At 48.0% G+C, this 2,190-nt stretch overlaps 1 protein-coding gene across 1 annotated transcript in view; it reads right to left on the bottom strand.

The window, feature by feature from the left end:
• Window positions 1-1,056: 1,056 nt before the first annotated feature.
• Window positions 1,057-2,190, bottom strand: part of LOC107118902 — a 49,360-nt gene continuing 48,226 nt past the window's right edge. Inside the window, exons 11-13 of the mRNA XM_015421294.1 lie at window positions 1,554-1,839; window positions 1,173-1,324; window positions 1,057-1,082 (exon numbers count right to left, since the gene is read on the bottom strand). Of these exons, the coding sequence (XP_015276780.1) occupies window positions 1,057-1,082; window positions 1,173-1,324; window positions 1,554-1,839 (464 nt within the window). The remainder of the gene's footprint in view (window positions 1,083-1,172; window positions 1,325-1,553; window positions 1,840-2,190) is intronic.

The following is a 2,190-nucleotide window of genomic DNA, read 5'->3' as shown; positions in this document are numbered from 1 at the left end:
GCAAAAGTCTAGGACCGGACCCCAGAATCACTGCCAGCTCCCGCACAGCTGGGCCAGGCTTAAGAAAGGGGCAACATCCCATGCAAGGCAGGCAGACGTGTGTGGTGACATCCAGATGCGGCACGTGAGCCCCAGGGGGGAGGCATGCATACACAACACCTGACTGTTCTTTTTGGTCCCCCTTGTTTGGCCTGCCTCAGTCTTCAGCCTGGGGCAGCTGCCCCAGATGCCCGTAGGTAAGACTGCCTCCTTCATGGCTCTGACTGTTGGCTTGTTCCTCACTACAATACACCTCCAGGTACTCAGCTTATTTTGTTTTCTGGCTGCCATACTGTGGCGTTCTTAGATATAGCAGTGGCTATAAACAACTTTTTAAAAAATAAAAATAAATAAGAACATAAGAGAACATAAGAGACGCCAATGTTGGATCAGGCCAAAGGCCCATCCAGTCCAACACTCTGTATCACACAGTGGCCAGAAATACCAGTGCCATCAGGAGGTCCACCAGTGGGGCCAGGACATTAGAAGCCCTCCCACTGTTGACCCCCCCCCCCCAAGCACCAAGAAGACAGAGCATCACTTGCCCCAGAGTCCCTATCTATACCTTGTGGCTAATAGCCACTGATGGACCTCTGCTCCATATGCTTATCTAACTCCCTCTTGAGGCCATCCATGCTTGTAGCCGCCGCCACCTCCTGTGGCAGTGAATTCCATGTGTTAATCACTCTTTGGGTGAAGAAGTACTTCCTTTTATCCGTTCTAACCCGACCGCTCAGCAATTTCATGGAGTGCCCACGAGTTCTTGTATTGTGAGAAAGGGAGAAAAGTACCTCTTTCTCTATCTTCTCTTTCCCATACATAATCTTATAAACCTCAATCATGTCACCCCTCAGTCGTCGTTTCTCCAGGCTAAAGAGCCCTAAGCGCTTTAACCTTTCCTCAATCTCTTTTTGTAAGCCAGTATGGACTCCCCATCGCCAGCATTAGCCCAAGTAAGCTTTCTTCTCTCAGCCACAAGGCCATTCTCTCCCCCTGGAGCAAGTGAAGGGACTGAGGTCAGTTGCAATAAGGGGAGTGTTGCTCTGCAGAAGTAATCAAGAGCAAAGACTAAACCTCTCCAGCAAAAAGTGGCTTCCTATTGAAACTGATGACCGAGAAAGGTCTCTGCTTACCAGAATTATCAGCCTTCACACCAAACACTTGGACTTCGCATAGTGTGAGGTAACTCACTCCAGGAATGGTAATTGTTACATACTTTCCTCGCATTCCTTCACACTCATAATTCTGGGTTTCTCCAGCACCCACTGAGGTGACTGTTGCACACCTTGAAAGGAAACCGATTCATATTTATTAGTATCAAGTGGTCATTTGAAGAACATCATCAGCAACAATTTAATTTACTTCGAAAGAATGAAAGGACATGGGTCCAGCATACAAGACTATAAACCCTGGTTTTTATGGGGCAAAGTCTGGAATATTTCCTTATCCATTCCATTTTCTTCCCCTGTGCCTTATTTCTGGGAGTTCTTAGAGAACATCAAACCAGCAGTTACCTGGGATTTGTAGAGCCTCCTTCCTCCAAAGAGTTCCCGATCCGGATTTCAGCACTATTGAGCCGCCAAGCACAACAGTCTTCTCGATTGGTGAGACTTACGCTGGATACATTAAACTCTGCCTTCAAGTCCACGGTCCACCATGGATTACGGTCTAAATTTGTGTGCGTGCATGATCTACGCATGAAGTCAACTGATGTAGACCCATCAATGGCATTCTCTGCAAGCCCAAGTCTGTTTAAGGTGCTAGACTGGGATGCTGTACCTCCAAGGGCCACGTTGGGGACTACAAGGGGGGAAAAGTTGCTTTTAAACTACTAAACAACAACAACAATTCAGAAAACCAAGGAAGTGAATTCTCAAATATTTATCCAAAAAGAGGGGGTCCCACATGGACCTGGAAGGGAGGGGAAATCCCTCTCTATCCCCCAGAGGCCTCTGCTTTCACCCCCTTTTGCTCCAGTTCTGTTTCCGTCCTCCATCCATTTAGTCTCTGCTTCTTCTCCCCCTCCAAACTCTTTCCTCCCCTTGCTGATATTTCTTCCTCCCCATCACCTTGCCCCCCTGCCATGCTCTTTCACCTCCTCACAACCTATGCAATTTTCTCCTTTCCCCGTCCTCTCCCTGCTCCCCCATC

Source organism: Gekko japonicus, unplaced genomic scaffold (genome assembly GCF_001447785.1).
Source record: "Gekko japonicus isolate JY-2015 unplaced genomic scaffold, Gekko_japonicus_V1.1 scaffold443, whole genome shotgun sequence".
Classification (NCBI taxonomy): domain Eukaryota; kingdom Metazoa; phylum Chordata; class Lepidosauria; order Squamata; family Gekkonidae; genus Gekko; species Gekko japonicus.
The sequence above is the reverse complement of the archived record's forward strand: the minus strand, read 5'-3'. Positions and strand labels throughout refer to the sequence as shown.